The sequence below is a fragment of the Schistocerca cancellata genome, chromosome 5, assembly GCF_023864275.1.
Source record: "Schistocerca cancellata isolate TAMUIC-IGC-003103 chromosome 5, iqSchCanc2.1, whole genome shotgun sequence".
NCBI lineage: Eukaryota > Metazoa > Arthropoda > Insecta > Orthoptera > Acrididae > Schistocerca > Schistocerca cancellata.
In genome coordinates, this window is record NC_064630.1 from 151,163,068 (window position 1) to 151,183,821 (window position 20,754).

General features: G+C 37.5%; 1 protein-coding gene across 1 annotated transcript in view; it reads right to left on the reverse strand.

The window, feature by feature from the left end:
- Positions 1-20,754, reverse strand: part of LOC126188160 (protein tramtrack, alpha isoform) — a 334,993-nt gene that overhangs the window by 169,514 nt on the left and 144,725 nt on the right. Inside the window, exon 6 of the mRNA XM_049929674.1 lies at positions 10,160-10,274. Coding sequence (XP_049785631.1) covers positions 10,160-10,274 — 115 coding nt within the window. The remainder of the gene's footprint in view (positions 1-10,159; positions 10,275-20,754) is intronic.

The following is a 20,754-nucleotide window of genomic DNA, read 5'->3' on the forward strand; positions in this document are numbered from 1 at the left end:
CATGTAGAGTAACAAAATGTCAATATTTCAAGATGCAAGATGTCATTCTAATGACATGAAATGTAAAATAAACCACTGATACTCCATGTATAATATCAAAGGCAGAACAGACCACAGAACACAGCAAAATCGAAAAGAAAATATATTAAGTTTACACAGCCAATGACTACAAACAGATATTCCCACAGCCAGAAATGTTTTATGGTACCAACTTATTGTGCACATGAATGTTTTAACATATTCACACCCTCCGTTTTTCCAATAAGGACAGTTTTGTGCCATGCAGAATTTAAATAAAACCTCATTCCTCTTTATGTGGCCATTAACTAATTTAGTTTTACTTCTGCCAGTATCTCATCTCCTACCTTCCAAACGAGATACTGGCAAGTAAAGCTGTGAGTACCGAGCGTGAGTCGTGCTTCGGTAGCTCAGATGGTAGAGCACTTGCCCGCGAAAGGCAAAGGTCCCGAGTTCGAGTCTCGGTCGGGCACACAGTTTTAATCTGCCAGGAGGTTTCAATGCCTCATGTGTATTGACTTTATCCTCATAAACTATATCTTTCATCCACCCCATACACAAAAATCCATTGGTGTTAAATCAGGCAATTTGGATGGCCACAGACATGTAGCATCACGACCTATTAATTTCTGGGGAAAATGTTCATTTAAATGTGTTGTAACAGCATTGGTGAAATGTGGAGGTGCGCCATCATGTTGAAAATACATGTGCAATTGCATAGCAAGTGGACCATCTTCAAGCAAGTGGAGCATTTCTTCTTGAAGGAATTTTAAGTATGTCTCACCAGTTAGATGTCCTGGGAAAATGAATGATCCAATAAAGTGTGTGTTGATTATACCACATCACACATTTATCCTAAGTCACTGCTGGAAATTGTGTTGCACTGTTGCATGTGGGTTTGCTTCAGACCATACATCCTCATTACGTAAATTGTTTATACCATCTCGAGCAAATTGTGCCTCATCAGTAAATAAAATGTATTTGTGTAACTGCCAATTAGTATTTAACCAGTTGCACAACTCCAAGTGAAGGGCAGGATCTCCTAGATGTATATGATACACTTTTTGTTTATGGTAAGGATTGTATTATTGTATTTCAGTGTATGCCATGCCTTAGATTGTGAAATGCCTATCATTGAGAGGTACGTCATGTACTGGTACCTGGGCTACACTGAACAGCATCCATAATATCCTCATCGTCGTCTTCACGTATCGAGCGCACATACTGATTATGAATGTTTGTTAGAGAACCTGGCTCCTGTAACTTTCAAAATACTCCACTAATTGTTTGTGCATTTGGAATCCTCCAAGTTCAATAACGTACGCAATATTTGTTAACTGCAGTTGTAGCATTACCATAACATTTGCCCTAACTGAACACAATATCGGTGTGTTCCTATGTCAAATTTGAAAGGCATCCTCATCTACAAACTACAACAGCGATTATGTGGTTTTACTTAAATACACTGTTGTTGTTATGTTCTTTCACTGAACAATACACAAAACTAACTCATTTCAAGGTTAGGAAATGACTGAAACAACTCACTAATGGTTGCCAACAATGACAAACATTTCTACATTCTTAATGGAAAGTAAACAAATTTTCTTATGTAATAATCTTTGCTTCTCTGGAAATTATGGAAAACTACTGCAGATACACGTCTGGGACATGTTTTACTAGATTCACAAGACTAATAACAACAAAATAAATGGAAATCGTGCTTTACTTTAACCTCGTAGTTTTGTGGCGGCTTCATATTGGCGAAGTTGCTAAATTTCAGGAAAAATCTTATTAGCTGTAATTCCATAACTAAACATTTGCGGGCCTATGTTTATATGGACTTTTGTCTAGTTTTACTTGTAAAATAACATATTTAAAATATTTGCATATCTTTGCGAATCACCCTGTATAGTATGATCTCTGTGCACTGAAGTAGAGACTATCACATAACATTATGCTGGATGGTGGTAACAGTAACACAGATATGTCTTCATTCTATAAACTGCATCCCCAAGTGTCCTTTACATTCTCTTCTGATCAACACCTTAAGGAAGGGTGCGGCAAAATTCTTCCCAACTTCTGTAGCAAAAGCTAATATTGAGGTGGAGTTTAGATGGTGCAAAAAGATACGACAATACTCACTATCTTGACAACATAAGAAAATGGTGTCCTTCAGATATCTCCTGAAGCAGGAGTTCTGCAGATTCAAGTGGATGTTCTTCAAAATCCTCCTAAAGAGATTGGTAACTATGGGAAACAAGTCAGAGCCAGCCATTAGTCTTCTCAAAGAACTGGTCATTGTATAAAAAATACAATGGTTAAGATATGTTGAGTAAAAAGATATATTACATTAAAACTTACTAAAATATTAGAGAAATTAAGGCACTGTCCATGAAATCAATGTAAAAAATTAACATACAGATAGGGCATTCGCATTGCCGTATCAGAGGCGTTAAAAGTGTAACAAGGTATGGTACTGTGACATAATGGAAGAACAATGTTGCAAAACATAGACAGAAGATTGTAACCTTCCTAACAAATTTTGGGAATGCCACGTAGCCTAGCAGGGGCTACTGAATAGGTGCAAATGTTCTAATGGTTTCTTGTAGTAATTTCCTTTCCTCCATGTTCATTCAATCAGCACGTACTCTGCTGAAATCTAATCCTCCCTGTATCTTACATATATGATCCTTCTGATCTAGCAAACCCACAGATTAGCTCTATCAACAACTGACACAATTATGGCAGGATTTTCTGTAACATACTGTTTTGCTGAGCTGTCCACCAGACAGACTCTTAGACAAAAATGTGCTGATCAAGAGCCATATTCATCAACACTGTCTTGATTTTAAAACTGCTTGTCTCAAAGCACTGATAAAGTCAGTCATGAGGAAAAACCTGGGGAATCGGGTCAAAATTCAAACCATAGTTCTCGTGAGTGAGTAATGTTTGGGCCTCCAAAGATGTTAAGTAAATATAGTTATCCTGAGCCAATGAAGTGCTTGTTTTTGTCTACAGTCTTGTAAATTCCATTATTTGTTGAGCAGTGACACACTGATTCTCTGAATCACACTCAGACCACGTGACACCAATGAACTTATGTCAAGAAAATGCAAGATGATGACAGAACTCCTGAGATGAAGTGAAAGCAGTTAATTTGAAATTAGTGAACCTGGTGGCAAGAAAGACAAATCCATTTCTCAAAGAGGGCTACAACAGACTATTACAACAACAATGACTCCTTTCGTTCCAGTAAAGGTAAATAGCGAACAATTTAAACTTTTCCCAACATACTGCCTGAAAAACTCTTAGAAATACACTTGGGTCGAAACATGAAAAATGGCAGAAATTTCAAAGGCATACTGGTCCCCCACCTCTTCTCCCCAAATCATAATTTTGAAGGCACATACCGCAAGCCCACTGGTACTCTGCGATTTGAACTGGACAAGACTGCACTGGATGAGATTATAAACAACATTAAACAGGAAGATGAAATTACACTAGTATGCATGAGTATCACATGCCATCAACTAAGAGCAAAGATACCGCATCCAAATATTACAAATATTATCTTATGAAAGTGCAGAGAAATGCATTATGCTCACTCAACCCATCTGTTGTTCAAATAATAAGGGATTTGAATCCCATGTAAAATTAAACATAAGACCAACATTTCTAGTTTATGAGACCACGTACTAATTCAATGTCCATTAGCACAATGTTTCAGAAACTTTAACTGATATCAAAAATATAAAATTAATGTAATTCAATGTTCTGCAATCAGATTTCTACGGCTGTTTTAAACAGGTGTAATTTTTTTCATCCCTTCGTGAAAACCAGGTGTTTTCTACATTATCTTCTGGAAAAGCTTGACCTGTTCACGGCTGATATCTTTTGCATTCTTTAAGTTTACAGGTTGGTACATACAAATTATGCCACCCTCATTTATAAGTTTACGATAGCAAACCAGTTTGTGAAGGCAGAGCATCACTTCATTGCTGGCCACCCCACAATACAAAGATTGTAAAGTTCGCTTCAAACCATTAGGTCAGTGTCCTGGAGGATTCAATTAAAATTACATTAGTGCATGGTCTAATACGAATCAATAGAAGGTTTTATTCCGGACACAGCTCTCTCCTTGTTAGAATAATACAACGGTCAAGTAGAGACAACTCATTTCTCTCCATTATAAATTGATGTCAGAAGACATTCTATGGTTTTGGCAATATTTGATTTTCTTGTGGGCAAGTAGAATTCATACCTATGCATGTATTAGGTTGGTGGGTAAGTTCTTAGTGTTTTTGTTCGTCATATTGGTATTCCAGTTGCTATAGGTTTATTTATTGATTGTCAGTTTTTATTTATAATTCACAGTAGCCATTTCAGCTTACATATTGTCATTTTGAGATAGTGAGTGGAGCTGTGGACATTAGAAAATGGAGTGTCAAGTGGAGAAATTGGAACATTTCTGACACACAAGGAGGGCCATTTGGACATTAATGACTTCCCACATTCAGGGAGACATTTAGGGATTGATGAAGATCATTTAAATGTATGAATCCACAATGATTCATGTTCGTGTACTCAAGAAATGGCAAATGTGATTACCTACTATCATTCCACCACTGTGCAACATTTGCATGCACTGGGGATGATTCGAAAATCAAATATATGGACCTGCACATTCTAAGCCACAATCACTAAAATCAGTGGGTGGCTGTAAGTACATAATGTCTGCTTGCTCGACATCAATTGGTACTGCTGACAAGAAATGGTGTCTTTATGCCAACATAAGGAGAAGAAAGGAATGGTTCAGCCCAAACAAAGCAGCAACTCCCCATTTAAAGACCTAAGTGAATCCACAAAAAATAATGTTATGCACCTGGTGGAACTGCAACGGAGTGGTGTACTAAGAATTGCTTCCCCTACATGTAACCATCACTGCTGACATTTATTTTCATCTACTGAGATGTCACATAAATGCAATCCAAGAACAACAATGAAGACTGCATGAAATGATCCTACTCCACGATAAAACCCACCTGTATTCTCCCAGACTGACAAAAAACACTATACAGGAGTTGAGTTGGGAAGGCATTCCACATCCCCATTATTCAATCAATTTTGTGCCCTCAAATTTTCCCTTTTTCTGCTATCTAAAAATGTTCAAGGAGCTTCCTTTCCGGATTAAAATGTACTCCAAATATGGCTTCTCTAGTTCTTTGCCTCAAAACCACACGATTTCTACAGTTGCAGAATCAAAAAGTTGCCCCAGGGTTTGCAAACTGTTGTAAATAGTGAAGGAGAATATATTACTGACGACTGAAGTCTCTCTTATACATGTTGTATTTATTAAATTTATGGAGAAAAACTATGAACTTATGCACCAACCCATTATTTTGTCTTCCTGTTTGCTTTCCTCTTTCTGATGAGTTTGGGATGGGGTTTGGTTATTGAAATATTGGTCTCTTCAATGATTCCATGCAGATACGTTCCTTAGGTTTATGACGGAGTTAATGAATAGAACATAAATGACAAGGACTGAAAAAATTAAATACTTTTTTGTAAAGTTCTATGTTAATAACAATTTTGAGTATGTGCAGTTTGACAAACAGTTTTTCTGGTGATGTGTATCAATATAAAATGAATTAGGTTGCAATCTCTAAGCCATAACTACACATAAAGTAAGAGAAAGGCAACCACTTATCTACACAGGACTTCAGAGTAGCACACACAAAACTGTTAATACCAGCTTTCGAGCTCTTGCTCTTCTTCTAGTACGAGCGCGTGCGCCCACACACACACACACACACACACACACACACACACACACACACACACACAAAATATAGCAGTAGAAGCTGCCTGGATAATTGGAGATGGGGAGGATGTAGATAAGGATGTAGGTGTCAAGGAGGTGGTGGTGATGGTGGTGGTGGTGGTGGTGGTGGTGGTGGTGGTGGTGTGCAGCAGATCTTCCACCAGATGAGTCAGTTGCTGAAAACAAGACAAAAGGAGTTCAGGAGGGTAGAGCATATAAAAGGTAGAGAGAGGGAGAGGAGATGGTGAGGGGAGGGGATGGTAGGAAAGGAGAGAAAGGTGGTGATGAAGAGAGAGACAGGGAGGAGAAAGAGTAACAGAGATAGGGGTAGAAATGGAGGGGGAGAGAGAGAGAGAGAGAGAGAGAGAGAGAGAGAGAGAGAGAGAGAGCTTGTATGAAGTACATAATAAGGATGGAGGAGTGCTGTGAAAAGAGGAGAAAAGAGAAAAGGTAAGGTGATGTGAGGCAGTGAGTAACAAGTTAGTGGAGGTTTAGGCGAAGAGGACTACGAGAGCACAGGATATGCTGGAGAGACAATTCCCACCTGTGTAGTTCAGAGAAACTTGTGCTGGAAGTATGTTTCCAAATGGCATGTGTAGTGAAGCAGCTGTTGATGTCATTATTGTTGTGTTGCTCAGCTTGTTAGGTAACTGGATGATCAAGTTTGCTGTTTGCCACAGTTTGGGAATAGCCATTCTTGCAAATTGGACAGCTGGTTACTTGTCATACCCACACAGAATACTGTGCAGTCAATGCAGCATGGCTAATTCATAATATGGCTGCTTTCACACGTAGTTCTGACTTTTCTGAGTAGATGCCTTTGTTTAGACTGTGATAGGAGGTGGTGGGTGGATGTATGGGCAGGTTTTGCACCTGCGTTGACCGCAAGGTAATGACCCATGGAGTGCAGGATTGAAGTAGGGACAGGCAAGGATTTTCTGTACATTGGATGGCTGCCGGAATACTACTTTGGGTGGTGGGGGTAAGATTTTGTGTATGCTACAACACATCTCAGGGCACAGCGAGAAGTAGTCGAAGCCCTGTTGGATGTTGTTTGAGTGTTTCAAGGCTATAGGGTGATACTGCTTGATCAGATGTTTGCTGGTCGGTGGCTGGTTTACAGGTTTACTGGTGTCAGAGGAACAGATTTTTTTATGGATGAGCTGTACAGGCTATTGTCTGTCAGTAAAGGCTCTGATACAGTTATCGGTATACTTTGGCAACTACTACTTTTCACTATAGATGTAACATGCCCGGGTGCCGAGGCTGTATGGAAGTAAGTTTTTGACGTAGAGTGGGTGACAGCTGTCAAAGTGGATGTACTGCTGATGGTTGATGCACTTTATATGAACATATGTATTTATGGAGCCATCTGAGAGGTGGAGATTGATATATAGGAAAGTGACTTGCAGATGCAGCAGATTTTGAAGTAGGTGTTAAGGTCATGGAAGAAGGAGCAAAACTTGTCCCTGTAATGAGGCCAGAACATGAAAATGTCATCAATGAATTTGAACAAGACAAGTTGGTGACTGGACAGGAAGGATTTCTTCAGTTGGCTCACAAATAATTTGGCATAGGATAGTGCCATGCGAGTACTCAAGGCAGTACCATGGATTTGTTTAAAGACATTGCCTTCAAAAGTGAAATAAATGCGGGTCAGTTTGTCATTGGTTAGGAGGATTAGGAAATGTTTAGTGGGTTTGGTACCAGGAGAATTTGGGAAAGGTAGTGTCTCATGGCCACAAGGCCATAGCATGGGGGACGTTGCTGTATAACTACATCCACATAACTACTCTGCAATTTGCAATTAAGTAGCAGGCAGAGGGTTTACTGAACCATCAAGCTACTTCTCTGCTGTTGCACTCCGTAACAGTGAGTGGGAAAAATGAACACTTAAATCTTCCTGTACAAGCTCTGATTTCTCTTTTTTTATTACGATTATCAATTCTCCCCATGTACATGGGCGCCAACAAAATATCTTCAACTCTGAGGAGATAGTTAGTCACTGAAATTTCATGAGAAAGTCCTGCCACAATGAAAAAAGGCTTTGTTCTAATGACTTTTTTTATGTCCTCTGTCAATCCTATCTAATGCAGATCCCACACTGCACAGCAATACTCCAGAAGAGGGCAGACAAGCATAGTAAGGCAAAAGAGGTTACAGATAATGGTTTGGTGTTGTTGATCAATAAAGGCAGAGGTTTGTTCATTGGGAACATTGTACCCAGCCACAGCAGTCAACTAGTGGGTTTGGATTTGTTGAGTAGATAAAAGGTAAGAGTGCATGGGGTTGCTGATGTGAGGAGGGAAATGAATTCATGTGTCAGTTTTCGGGTGGATCTAATGCCTTGATGAGTCACTGGAGATCCTTTTGGACTTCTGGGATGGGATCATGATTGTAAGGTTTGTATGCAGAGGTGTTGGAAAGTTGGCAGAGACCCTCAGCCACATAATCACTATGATTCACGACCATAGTATTAGAGGTTTTGTCTTCAGTATGTACGATAATGTCTGGATTGATTTCCAGTTTACAGATAGCTGCGTGTTCCAAAGGAGTGATGGACTCACTGTGTAGGGATTCAGAAAAGGAAAGTGAGGCCAAGTTAGATGAGAGGAATTCCTGAAAGAAAACCAGGTGATGACTGGGAGAAATGGGAAGAGTCAGAGGTGGAGGTAGGTTGGAATAAACAATACTCCACTGTACAGGACAGTACATAATTGACATACGAATACAGGTTTCTAGACACACGGTTGACGACATATGGAAGTATGGATTTGGGCGTGAATTGTGCTCGGATATCCAAATGACAAGACAGCAGCTCTTAATATGCAGCAACCCACATTCAAATCCCAGTCCAGTACAAATTATCAATGTCATCATTCCATTACGCAGCTAATGGTTGTCCATATTCGCAACTACGAATAGATTTCATGTATTTTAAACAAGGTTCTGTGTGGGGTTTTTAGTTAGTATTGAATCATACCTATTCCAACACTGGTCCAGAGACCAAATATTTGGCAAGCTTATCAGCAGTCTGTGTTTATAATTTAAAAAAATACATAGAATCTAAGAGGCTTGCTATTTTTGTTCCAGATTTCTGATAACTCTAGTTATTGAAAAAGCCAGAACATACAGTATGACAAGCGTAAGCATGTCCTTCACCAGGAAAGGAGCTATGTTAATTTCCACAATACAGGAGATGCATAACTATGAAGTGAAAGATTCCTATGGGCAATGGGTAAATTACAATGACAAGACAGCTTATTAATAGCATTATAGTAAAAACACATGATTCCCTTCAACGCTGTAATCAATTATTACCGACTAAACAGTATCTTCATATAGAATACATCACACATTTACTATGATCACATAACGAGCCACTTCAATTGTCGGCAGTCTCTGTCAGTCGACTGCACGCTTTTGTGCTATATGTGTCCCTTCATGTTCCCACTTCACTATTACATCAGAAACAGTGGACCTGGGGATGTTTAGGAGTGTGGAAATCTCGCATACAGACATATGACACAAGTGACACCCAATCATCTGACCACGTTCGAAATACATGAGTTCTGCGGAGTGCCCCATTCTGCTCCCTCACAATGTCTAATGACTACTGAGGTCACTGATATGGAGTACCTGGTAGTAGGTGGCAACACAATGCACCTAATACGAAAAATGTTTGTTTTTGGGGATGTCTGGATACTTTTGATCACATAACGTACTTTCAAAAATTGTTTCTGTTCACAACCTGTTACTTCTCATTTCTGGTATACTTGACTGAAACACTGACTGCCAAAATATTTTCACACACAATATAATTTCCCCTGTATAATGTAACTTAACCATAGCAGCCATAATTCCACAATGAACACTTCACAGAAGTTGTATAATATTTTCCGTTGCTATATGAGCATAAGAGCTCATATTTCCCTTGCGTACATTGTTTTTTTCCTGTAGGTGACTTTTTCATTACTTTATTATTACTGCAATACTGTGGCAAATTGAGTAGTGAATAAAAGCACCAAACTTATTTCAATAATTATAATTTCACTAATTTTAATATCCAAACATATCTGGAGAATATGGTAATAATAATTCTACTGTGTTAGCAGCTATAAACTATGCAGCAGTGTATTTACGTTAATGAAAATGAATCCAAAAGATTTCAGAAACATTCACATTATTTTCTCCAAACTGCTTGGCTAACTACACCACATTCATTATACAGCGTCTGTGCCTGTACCGTGCAGGTCAAGGAGGAAAATTGATTCGGGTAGGACGCAGGAATAACAAGAGCAATGCAAAGCCATATCTTACCTTGTGGAGAGATGTGCATTTGATGAGACTGCTGGCTTTGAGTTTCACCTTGACTGTACTCTGACACATTGGATTCCACCTTAGGATTGCTGCCATCACTTTCTGGTGGTATATGCTGCACAGAGAAAGAACAATTGCAGTTGTTTTGCATTACTGCTACTTCATCATCATCATCATCATCATCATATCATCATCATCATCATTTTTAATTACTACTATACTTGCAACACCTGTTTAAAAAGTCATGATGACAAAATATTGAGAAAAGGGTTGTGAATTTTGAATGAGTAATAAACCACTTGCTGATGTTGTAATATGCTATGTTTGAACTCGTAAGCTCTGTCATTGTTCCCTGCCGCTGAAATGAATATGCCATTATTTTCCCATGGAAAAGAAACAAATAAAATTGAAAATACATTATTTCAAAACTATTGTGGTAAGTACAAAAATATTTATTGAATCTTTCTGATGAAATATGAAAACAATTATACTAAACTTTTGTAACAAATGGTATATGATAAAAAGTTTCAAGACTGTGTCAATGAAGAATATTGTCATACACCACAATACTGAAAACATTACTAAGATTTCAATGACACACTTCTTCAGAACTGACTGACTGACAAAACACACACACACACACACACACACACACACACACACACACACTTGCACACTAGCACAGTTAGGGTTAAGTTGAGTGGCGATGGTGAGAGGAGAAAGGAGCCAAGGAGAAAGGAGCCAAGGAGAAGGAAGGGTGGAGAGAAGGGTGGCAGATGGGTAGGGGGAAGAAACAGCAAGCATAGAGGATAGGAATGTGACAATGGTGAGCTCCTCTTGCCATAGACAGGGGGGAGCTGCAAGTGGTACACGATGAGATGAAGGTGCAAATTGAGAGGGGATGATAAAACTGAGGAATATGGATACTGTGAAAAGAAGTGTTTGAGTGTAGAATGAGTGAAGTGGGGAACATGAGAATCGGGGTAATGTTGGGTGCTGGAAAGGCACTAACAAAGACTGAGGCCAGGAGGGTTGCAGAATCAACAATGTGTTGCAAGGACAATTCCTATCCCTGTAACTCCAAAAAGCTGGTGTTCAAATGTATGCAGATTGCACAAGGTGTGAGGCAGTTACTGAAGTCAAGTATGTTACGCTTATCAGTGCATTCTGCCAATGGACAGTCAACTTTACTCTCAGCCACACTTTAGTAAAAGTGTGTTATCAAATGTACAGTAATACAAAACTATAGTGATTCAAAGGACCTGGTAGCCAAACGAGAAATGTCTTCTATGTCTTACTTAAATAACTAATGATACTGCTTTCACTTGAACAACACTTTTCACATCAAATATTTTATTATGTCATGAAAGTCACCAGAAAAATTCATAACACTGATGAGATTGTTGAAATTTTTTTTCTTTAATGTTTGGTTGTAAACTAGTTACAGCACATCTAAAATCACTTTTCACATTCAGGTGACTGCAATAATTTGTTTTCATGATGGCTAATGTCAAGCACCTGGTCTTACACACATATGTAGATGAGAACTGTACGAGGACTTCTATGGCTTCCTTCGCTACTCCTGCATAAAAAGGAAGGAAACTGGCCCAAAATTCTTCTAGCCCCATTTGTTGAAACTGTTCTTTAGCACTCGAATCACATTTCAATTCAACCACATTCTCTTTTATTTCACCAGGAAGTGCATACACTTTAGTTTTGAAGGGTAATTTTGCTAGTTCGTGCACTGCCAGTCTTCTGAAGGCAAATGAGGAAAATGAAGTCTGAACTCTTCTTGAAACTGTTCCAAGTCAAGTGTTCACTGATGATAATTCCACACTCACTGACATCGCACTGTTGCATCTAGAGTTCACTGAATTGGAGGAATGATGAAAAACAAGTAAAGGGAGAATCCGGGTGATGCATCCATAGTTGTGTTTTCCAATCAAGCTCAAATGTCATCACTGGTATCCATTATTGTGGTGTTTCTAACTCGCAGTTTCAAATTCTGATTATATAGGATTTCAAAGATGGTCTTCAGCTAACCTGGGGAAAATATACAGCTGCCATCAGTGAATCAGTTATCCTCGGGTTTCCCTTGGCTTAAAAGAAATAAATCCACCCCTGATTTCAATTCATACACCCTGCTAAGGCCGGTACTACACTATCTTATTTCTTTGTCAAAGTTGATTTATCAAATCTTTATGTCAAAGAAATTTGATAGTGTAATAGGGAACTTTGTCAAATATCACCTTTCGTCAAAGAAATATGATCAGTTCTAGGGCCTCGCAGCAGATTTGATCATGAAAGTCGTTTGTCTTCTGTTCACTGCAATGTGAAATGTAATGCTTGGATAGGTGGCATCACTACAGCTATTTGATGTCTATAGTGTGTTTTTGAACATGGCTGCACAGTTTAGCTGATATGTTCTTCAACTCATTATAATAACCCTGCTTCAACTGGGGTGCGGGGGGGGGGTGAGCAAGTGGCACAATGCATGCTATTAATCATGTGTTGATCAGCATGTGGAATATACTGCAGGCAACTTCAAATCCACAATCACAGCAACAGCCATCTACATCTATATCTGTCAACATCCAGACAGCTTTACAGCAAGCAGGAATAGAGGACTACATGCTCTAAAATAAAAAAATAAAAAATCTTAGCTCTCCATTCCACTTTGTCTATTTTTGAACTCTGGAAGCCAAAAGTTAAAAAGAGCTCTATCTATTTTGTACTTTTTATTAATTTTGTGGCTGTTGAAACACTAATTCTATTAATTAAATCATTCAAAAATAAAAATAGTTTTCAATGCCAATATAGCATGCAAAACATTTATTTATCTTTAGATATTCCACCTTCGGTGCTTTATAAATCACTTCACATGTATCTGGAATCATTTTGGTTAATGTGCACTGTGATATTCAAGTGCTGTATTGTAAGCTAGAGTAGCTCTCTCCTGTAGCAAGAAATCACAATGTTATGGAGAGCCTGTCTTTTGTACAATCAGTATTTCTCAAGCGAGTTTTCTGCTTTATAATATGAGCAGAAACTTTACTGAGCAAATACTGAAATGCCCTCTCTTCAATTCGTAAATAACAAATTTTGATGAATGCTTTTATCATCTCTACATAAAACCCATGGCTTCCTCCAAGTATGTTTCCTTCTTTCCTGCTGCTTCTTTTCCAGCTGCACACACAATGCAATTGTGATACAAGCAACTGCAGCGCATAATAACAAGTTGCTGGTGTCCACCATCTTGAACTTTGGTGAAAAATATGACGGCGGTGTAATACCCCACTTTAGCGCCATGTCAAAGATCTTTGTCAAAGAAATTTGACGAACGTTTGATTATATTTCTCTGTCCAAGAAATATGATAGTCTAATACCGGCGTAAGCATATTGGGCTTTGAAAGCCACTGCACTTGTATATGAAAGATCAAAGATTGGTGTTCAGCATTGAGATCATTACATAGGACTCGGAAAAAATGAGTGTCCACACCACTCACCTTAACTGTATTAACTACATGGATAGCCACTTTCAGTGCAGTGTTCAATTGCTCAGATGAAGTGTCAGAAGTCTGTCTGTGGATCATACAGTGTGAGCCAATACGATCAGCACTTTTTTTCTTTGGAAATACTTAGGAAGTCAGAATATGAATCTAATACGGCTGTTGCTCTTTCAGTACTTCCCATAACTCTGTTCCATGAAAAATTATTTTCTACTGAAAATTCATTAATGGTGGAAGATACATCAGAGCACTTTCATGTTGTTTCAATGTTTTTAGGAAACAATAGTTCTTCAATTATTTTCTTCTCATCCACAAATTGGCACTGAGCTGTATCAATAGTCTTCAAGGCAAAGAAATGGAGAATTTTCAGTCTTTTACTGGATGTTCTTTCACATCCAGGGCCATTTGTTTGGTCCCATGTTGCACAATGTTGTTGGAAAGAGGTACCCTGTCCGTTTTTCAATGACTATCTTCTCCAAAAACAATTTAGCTTGCTTTAAGAATGGAAGGTTTGATTAATGTCTCACCAACAGTATGAAGTTTATTTTGTTTTTCAAATTAAGAGAGAAATTTCATATGATACTTAAATAATTTTCTCAGTTTACAGCTGAAAGATTGCAGTCGAGTCCAGTTTCATGTGGTTTAACAAATTTTTGTTTCCAACACAGAACTCTTTTGGTTTATTTTGCAGCAATATGTGAGTTGTTGTTATGCGATGTTTCAGATGCGCAGGCTGCAATGAGTCATTACCGAGGACATTATGACATACAATACGCTGTGGCAATTCGACACCGATGTAAAAAAAAAAAAAAGAAACAATTTAATCCATACTTAATACATTCTTAATTATGCAATATTCTATTAGTGCACACTTTCATTCAATGTACAAAACTAGTAAAAATACTATTTACTTCTAAAGAGCACAACAAGCAAAATACCGAGTTAAGAAGGCACAGAACTGACTGATGAATGTGTTCTGTCAGCAACAACTTGGTGACATGTGAGGCAAAGCTGATACTTATGCACTTGCTATAATAATATAAACTTTTGACTTGTCTGACCATATACTTATACTTTCTTCTAATCTTTCTGCATTCCCCCACCATCGTGTAAATGTCTCACCCCCCCCCCCCCCCCCTCTCACATCTCCAAACTACAAGACAATCGTTGCAGATATGCTCAACAACTTTAAGAAGCTGGGCTGTAACATGAGCATTAAAGTTCATTTTCTCCACTCACATCTTTACTACTTTCCTGCAAACCTTGGTGATGTAAGTGAAGAGCAGGGTGAAAGTTCCACTAAGACATCAAAAAAATGGAAAGAAGATATCAAGGAAGATGGAACGTCAACACGATAGCGGACTACTGCTGGATGATAAAAAGAGATGATCCTCAATGAGTCTGCAGCCAGAAAAGGGATAAAAGAAGCTTCGACAGAAAGCGAAAGCATTATTATAAGGACTTATGAGCTTAAACAGAAATGGAAGTGTACTGGAAATGTAGTTTAGAACATGATTATAAATAAAATAAATTTTATAACATTGGAAAATATGTGATAAATTGCTTACATTTTGTTATTATACCCAAAAATACTCCCTTTTTTGTGAGAAAACCCGTCGTGATAGAAAAAAATGGATTGCATTTTTTAAATCAGCACTGAAAAGAACATAAAAGTCAGTTATAAAATTTCAAACAACTTTCAAAAAATATTTTTTTGTGGACCCGTGTAATTGGACTCACATAGACATTCAAAGTCAATATTTCCTCACTAACATACCAAAAAAGCAGTATTTATATGAAGTATCAATCAAAGCAAAACAAAAATGACCATATATTGCCAGAAGTAAATCCCAGAAAATAAAAAAGAGGTAAAAAAATATAGTGCAGTGGACTACAACGGTACTCAGAACATAAAATAAAGAATAGGGATTATGAGGAAACTGTGTGTCTGTCCACTGTAAAACTGTTTATGCGAGGGTACAGAATTTGACTTAAGGAAAAAATAAGAATTTATGTAAAGCTGATAGTTGTTATGAGCTTAGTTTTTGCTGAAACAGGATCTCTATAGACATATCTAGAATAAAAGTTCATCAATACTCAGAAATAGAAGAATTATTTTCTTCAGTGAAGCCAATGGATATTACACAGTTGATGGTTTTGAAATTTAGATAAGTGAAGTGACATACTGGAAAGCAAATATTCATCATTCTAGTCTTGACTTTACTGCTCAGAATTGCCTTTCATATGGTAATATTCCTATAAATAAAATTTTCTTCTCCTACTCCTATGTTTTTCCACAGTAATGAAGCCTTGGAAAGTACTTGTAACTATGCTTTGCCTTCCTTCTTTATACTTTATTGTGCGACTGGAATAGCTAGTGGCTCGTGCATACCCCCTAAAGCAGAGTATTTAATGACTTTTGCTTCCTTAATTGTGTATTGTGACAAAAATTTAATGGTACTGCGTAAATCATACTCACCTGCTTATGAAGAACTAACCCTACAAAGACTGCAGTGCCAAGCTACAGAGTAAAGAGAGAGCAATGAGAAAACTAAGTGTGTAGGTTCAAACGCGACCATTATTTCAGACCAACAGGCAAGTGCTCAGGAAGTGAATGCATTCCAGAACAAGTCAGTGTGTACAAAGAAAGCAAAAGAAACCAAAACAAACAGAACAAGGCACCTATATTAAGGAGACGGCGAGAGTTTTAAGCAAATGGTTACTGGAACATGAAGAAAATGATGAATTAAAAACAGTAAATGTCACCGAGATGAAGTGTGGACATAGAATCAAAATGAGGATTAGATAATGGACAAACTGAAAACAATAAATTTCTTGTATCGCAACGTACCACTCTGTTGAAGTGATGTGTTGCACAGTATCTTCTGAACCAACTAATGATGCTCATCACCAAAGAAGTTTTATTTCAGTAATGAGTTAGAATAGTATGCTGCCCGGAAGTTTGTTTTCTTTATATGCATGTGTTCTACAGTGGATGGATGCAGCACACCTGGAAGCCAGGATGACGACAACTCTCTCATGGTGTTTCGCGGCATCTGTTATTTGGGCATTTATTCTGTATTGGCGGGTTATACCTTGGAGATATGGTGTATGCCACGGAAGAAGAAATGCTGTGACAATCACAATGGCATCACAAGCACAGTGGAAGCGATTTTCGCTGTCATGTGAGAATGAATGTCTATCAATATCAAATGAAATTGTAACTGATGTAGCTTGTTTGTTAGGAAGTACTGTGAGGTGTTTGAGTATTGTAAAGAATTGCTCAATATATTTAAGTTGAAGCAGAAGGTCTCTACATCATTTCTTGGAAGATTGAGATTCATGGGAAGCCTTTTGAGCTTCCAGCTTACGAGAATTTGCAGGAGGAGACTACATCTACATTAGCACAGACATACACGGTTATTCTGACTTGGCAGTTTAAACACAGGACATCAGAATTATTAATATATGGCAATCATACATTTATTTACGGGTATAAAGCACCACATAACATATGGACTGGGTAGAACACTTCATCTTGATGACCCAGTGAAGGACCAGAACATTTCTGGGTGGAAAGACAGCAAGAATTTGATGAGAAAAAGTAATCAACAGTTTTCATTGAAAGAATCTTTCGCAAAGAGATAGCTGTTGTCTTTAACAACAAAGGTGAATAACCAAGATTATTCTGCAGTGTAAAAACAATTGACAGCACTGCAATTTAAGAATATTGGGAAGACTTTAACAGTCAATGAACAGCCAGCTATAGTTACATCGCAGAAGAAATTAATTAGTCCATGACAGTGACTTCTGAGGGTAACAGCCGCCATTGCGGATCACATCCTTGGCTTGTTAACCTACAACAGTGGCAGCTTCAGCTGTGCACCCACATTCAACATCATAGTCTGGCCATCAAATTGATTCAGCTTCCCGTTGGCATCTCGATGTGGCAAGCTGTGCAAGATAAATTTGGTAAGCAGTATAAAATCCAAGTTAACTAGTTCTGAATTCTTTTTGGAGGTGGTGTCTGTGCTATGTAGCTATTGATTCGACAACCATCTTACAGTGGGCAATTAAGCACCAATACAAAGCATTTAAAAAAGGAAACAGGTGAGAGATTACATACTACTAATGCTATTATAGAGAGTAGTAAATCAGAATTATAAAATGAAATACAAACAACAATACCTACCATGAGCAATATATTGAAGTGTCATGTGAGGGAAATTGAGAGATAAATAACAATTTGCCAAATGTACACTAAAGTATTGTAAATACCATAGAGAAGTAACTAAATCAACTGGTTCTTTCACATATCTATCAACCGTGGAACTTATAAAACTAAACATTGAGTTAAAAGAAACCTCAGACACTGAGTCAGCCTAGATTTTCAAAAAAAGATATATATTTACATCAAGTAGAAGTTTCGTGTTCCACTGTTGCCTCTTTGGAGCAATGTTACATTGAATTGAAGGTTCAATCCAATGTAGAGTTGGCTAATAACAAACCTCTTTCCCCAGGAATAGTAGCTAATAAGTTTATTTGGGAAAGATTATCTGACTTTGATGAAGAATTGCACTTGAACTGGTGGAAAAGATGAGTGATGGAACTCTGTCAACAATTTCATAATAGTGCTGTGGTGACTGAAAATTGGGTTGACTGATAGGGTAAGGAATGAGGAAGTTATCTGCAGCATTGGTGAGGATAGGAACATATGGAACCATCAACAAGAAGAAGGGACATGATGGTAGGACATATGTTAAGACATCAGAGAATTACTTAACTTCCATGGTACTAGAAGGAGCTGTAGAGGTTAAAAACTGTAGGGGAAGCCAGAGAGTCGAATATATCAAAGAAACAATTGAGGATGTAGGTTGCAAATGCTACTCTGAGATGAAAAGGTTGTCACAGGAAAGGCATTCATGGCAGGCTACATCAAACCAATCATAAGACTGATTTTTTAAAAAACAGACAGATAGATAGATAGAGAGAGAGAGAGAGAGAGAGAGAGAGAGAGAGAGAGACAAGAAGAAGAAGAAGAAAAGAAAAAACCAGTTGTCTATTTACTGCCAATATCAATTTAAATAATGTGCCCAGTATTTTTAACATTAATTTACGTGATTGTCTGATATTTTTGTATGATATAGTACAAATGACTTAATGTTAATTTTTATGAACTTTTTTACTTAATCAAAAGCACAGTGTCAGAATTCACCTTTGAGTTTTATAGTATATAAAGTAGTCAAAGTATTTGTGGAAGATAAAAAAGAAATGAAAATGTAAATTTAAGGTGGAAGGTAGATGACCTCATGCACATATTAAACAAACTTAGATGTGTGGTTTGCTTAGCACATGCAAAATGTTTTCCAGGAGTGCTCTTTTTGATACCACAGGCACAACAGGAATGATACTCTCAGATAATTTTACATCCTGTGTGACTTTAGCAAATTGATACCTGCTAGGCAACAAGTTGTCTGCTACATTTCTTCAGATTTACATTTTCTTATAGCAGTCTCTTACCCATTCACTACCTACTTTGAAACTGTAATTTTCTTTAACTATCTTATACCCTACAAGTGAACAATAAATATGGCCAAAGAAAGAGATTATGAGCGATGAGAACATGATTAAGAAACAAATTATAAGTCTATGTATGTTTTACACTATAGAATACCTAATTCCGATACAACGTAGCACTTGTGTGTAATATGTGACACACAAATTTGGATTTGTTTTCAGTATATATCTAAAAATTAGTATTTTGATGACTACTTTCAAACAGAGTATGACATGCACAGCGTGTATTTGTTACTAATGGTGTGCACATTTCATGCATAAATTCGCAAAAGTTGACCAACAAATAAACTACTAGATGATAGTAGAGATACAGTTCTCAAGTAGGATCTCTGTACTGTTTGTCAGTTCCATCACAGTTGATGTGGCACAGAAGGGAAGTATACTTCCTTCTATAAAGTGATGGGCTAACATCTAGACTTGGTTGCTCAAAGATATAAAGGAGTGCATTCAGAGTTACAGCATCATGTAAGTAGGTGATGACTGATTATGTGTAGAGGAGTATGATGAATACAGCTCAGATGGCAGCTCGGAATCCATGCATGGATTCAGAATACAATAGGAGTATGTTACATCGGGATATGTATATAAAGGAAGAGATGGTAGAGTATTAGTTGATATTAAACAGGATGTTGTATCGCAATTTGATTTTGAGATTTTCTCCAAAGCAGAACTTACCCGAGTTTCTTAATATGGTGCATATGCTAAATTAGTGACTGAATAATAAAGACACAAATGTCTGAGTTTTGTATGCAATTCTCCATGCTTGGTGCAATAAGTAATTAGAGAAGGTCTAACAACCAAAAATTGCCAAATGTTCAAAACATGCGACTGCTCTAGTTTGATTGCAGTCTCATAAATACTATAAGTGTTACTTAATAGTTTTGGATTAAAAGACACAATTCACCAAAAAGCAGAAGCATTGTGTTGTCGATATGCACATAAAAACGAAAGAAAACTTTCTAGCTTTTGCTGTTATCCTTTAACAAGCTAGGGTAAAACAAACACACACACACACACACACACACACACACACACAGTATCAAATTGAAAAATCCACAGATGAGGAAACAAATAAGAAGCGAGTGCCGAATCACTATTCATATCAACTGATGATCTGCGAAAATGCTGAAAATCATATCTTGAAATGTCAACAAACGTTCCATTAATACAGTGTCAATATGTATGCAAAAACGAAAACTGAACAACTCATGTACATTCAATTAAATAAAACAGAGTTGTGTTCTGAAGAGTACATTCATTTATTTAACATCATCATCAATGATCACAATGTGAATCCCAATGAATTGGAAAGAATGGTCATACCACCATCCAGATTTAAAGGGAGCCCACAGTATACGCATAAATGTGCACATGATACAATGAAATATTTGCTCACCTGGTCACCAAGATTTTTTTATTACATTCACATGCAATCTTAGGTGGGATAAAATGAAAGAACTTTTGTTAACTGGACAATCATCAGTGGATCATCATGGTACTTCTGTGTGT